The 2,142-nt window shown below is 71.6% G+C and overlaps 1 protein-coding gene across 1 annotated transcript; it reads right to left on the reverse strand.

Moving 5' to 3' along the window:
- Positions 1 to 32: 32 nt before the first annotated feature.
- On the reverse strand, positions 33 to 2,136 carry LOC118158591. The gene is made up of 3 exons (XM_035313259.1): positions 1,122 to 2,136; positions 673 to 754; positions 33 to 541 (listed from the first exon to the last, which is right to left on the reverse strand). The coding sequence occupies exons 1-3, from the start codon at positions 1,926 to 1,928 to the stop codon at positions 462 to 464; spliced, it is 969 nt and encodes a 322-aa protein (XP_035169150.1). The 5' UTR covers positions 1,929 to 2,136; the 3' UTR covers positions 33 to 461.
- Positions 2,137 to 2,142: the final 6 nt, after the last annotated feature.

A 2,142-nucleotide genomic window follows, 5' to 3' on the forward strand; every position in this document is an offset into this window, starting at 1 on the left:
CCCCCCCAGCAAGGCAGGGCCACGGCCCCCGATCCCTTGGGGAATTTTATTTCCAGTGTGCTGTGGGCTCTGCCCCGGCAAACCCCCGTCCTAGTGTTCCACGCGCCGGGGGAGCAGAGCGTTTCCAAAGTGCTAGTGGAGCCCCGAAAAACAAAGAACAGGGCGAGGGGGTTGGGGGGTGGGGGGGATGCTGGTGCTGCTGGGGGTTGAAAGTCCTGAGTCGAGAGGTTTTTGGTGCAGCACAACCACGGGGTGCGCGCACACACACACACACACAACACACGTGCACGCACGCTCACACCCAGACACGCGTGTCCACGCGGTGCTCAGCCCTCGGCTGAGGTCGGCCTCCGGGGTCCGAAACGCAGCTGGGGCAAAATCCCTCGTGCACCCATCGGTGGCTCCCGGCCGGTGCTGGCGCCGCGGTGAGGGCGAGCAGTGGGGGGGGTCCCTCGGGGGTCTCACGGCGTCTGCTCGGGCAGCGGCTCCTCCACGAAGCCGCTGCTGTCGGAGTGGCCGCTGCCCCCCTGCAGCATCAAGCCTGGAGCGCGGGGAGGGGGCGTGCTGGCAGCGGTGCCGGAGGAAGCCCCCAGCTCCTGAGCACCTCCGCCCCCCCCCCCCCGGCCCCCATATGACCCCCTGCCCCCCGGAGGAAAAGCCCCCCTGACTTACTTCTCCGGGCCCGCAGGGAGAGAGGGAGGAAGCAGCCGGCTTCCTCGTGGGCATCGCCGTCGTCTTCGCCGGCGCTCGGCACCTGGAGAGGTTGTGCAAAGGGGATGGGGCCGGGGCGCGCGTGCAAGGGTGTGCGTGCGTGTGAGCACACGCGTGTGCTTGTGCAAAGGTGCCCCTGTGCCTGCACGTGCACCTGCGCCAAGGTGCATCCGTGCACGCGCGCGCGCTGTGCGTGCATTCCTGAGCGGGCACCGACGTGCTCGCGTGCACGAGCGTGAGCGTGGCTGGGGGCGTGCCAGGCTGCTCCGTCGTGCGAGAGGCTCTAAATCCTTCAGCCCCTAAACCGCCGCCGCCTCTGCTGCTCCACGGCCTCCTCGCCAGCTCCTCGCCCCCCCAGCAGCCCCGCGCCGCTCCCCTCGCCCCCTGCCCAGCCCCCCGCTGCCCCTCACCTCTTCCATCTCGAAGGAGTCCGGGGCCTGGCTGCAACGTGTCTCTGCCCAGCTGGGGTGATGGGGGGAGAGCCCCCCCACCGCCGGAGCCTTCCCGGGGGGGTGCAGCCCCGGTGCATCCCCCTGCCACCGGCTGGTGTCCCTCTGGTCACGCTCCCGGTGCCGTCCCCTGCTCTGCCGGGCCCGTTGGCCTCCATCTCTTGGCTGGTGGGACCAAGGGGACGATGCCCCGCAGGAGTCCAGGGGCTCGCCGGGGGGCTGGGCCCCTTCCTTCCTCCCGGGGGAGGTCCCCCAGGGGCTGGAGCCAAACCCGGAGTCCCCCTCGGCTCCCGGCTGCTCGGGGGTGGCACACACCCACCCGCCACGGGTGGCCGCAGCGCACGGAGCTGGGGACGAGGCGACGTCCGCCCACAGCCGTCCATCCTCTGTGCCACCCTGTCCTGTCCCCACTGGGCACGGAGCACCCCCAGCCCACGGCAGACCCCCGGCCGAAGGGCTCAGGCAACGGGGACGCTCCTCGGCATTGTCCATCCCCTCTGGGGCCAGCCTTGGGGACAGCCCTGGCTGCCGGTGACACTTGGGGACACCCCGCTCGGGCCACGGGGATGCCTGCAGAGCCCCCGGGGCTCGGTGCGGTGACGTCCCCAGGGGCACCCCACCAACGTCCCTTTCCCCACCCTCCCCATCGGGGGGGTCGAAGCGAAACCTCTCCTCCCTGGCCCGCTCCAGCACCTCCTGCACCACCCTGCCCAGGGCGCCGCCCCCCGGCGGGCTCCCCCCGGCGCGGGGGGCCGTGTACAGACACATTTTGGCCACGGCTTTCTTCAGGCGGTCCCCAGGGGAGAGGACGGCGGGCTGGGCGGGGGGGACGCGGATATCGGGGATGTCGGGGTCGGCCCAGGCGAGGCGCGAGGGGGAGATGCGCTGCACGGGGGTCTTGGAGACGTAGGAGTAGAGGCAGAAGAACGCGTCGGCCGTGGCGGCCAGAGCTTGGACCTGCTGGAAGCGACCTGGGGGGGGG

Source organism: Oxyura jamaicensis (assembly GCF_011077185.1).
Source record: "Oxyura jamaicensis isolate SHBP4307 breed ruddy duck chromosome 33 unlocalized genomic scaffold, BPBGC_Ojam_1.0 oxy33_random_OJ68566, whole genome shotgun sequence".
NCBI classification, from domain to species: Eukaryota; Metazoa; Chordata; class Aves; order Anseriformes; family Anatidae; genus Oxyura; species Oxyura jamaicensis.

Excerpts from the sequence above, each read along its gene's own strand:
- LOC118158591 (XM_035313259.1), bottom strand. The coding sequence starts at position 1,928 with ATGTGTCTGTACACGGCCCCCCGCGCCGGGGGGAGCCCGCCGGGGGGC. Across the intron at positions 755-1,121 it reads ACTCCTTCGAGATGGAAGAG|GTGCCGAGCGCCGGCGAAGA; the intron begins GTGAGGGGCAGC and ends CAACCTCTCCAG. Across the intron at positions 542-672 it reads CTCCCTGCGGGCCCGGAGAA|GCTTGATGCTGCAGGGGGGC; the intron begins GTAAGTCAGGGG and ends CCCGCGCTCCAG.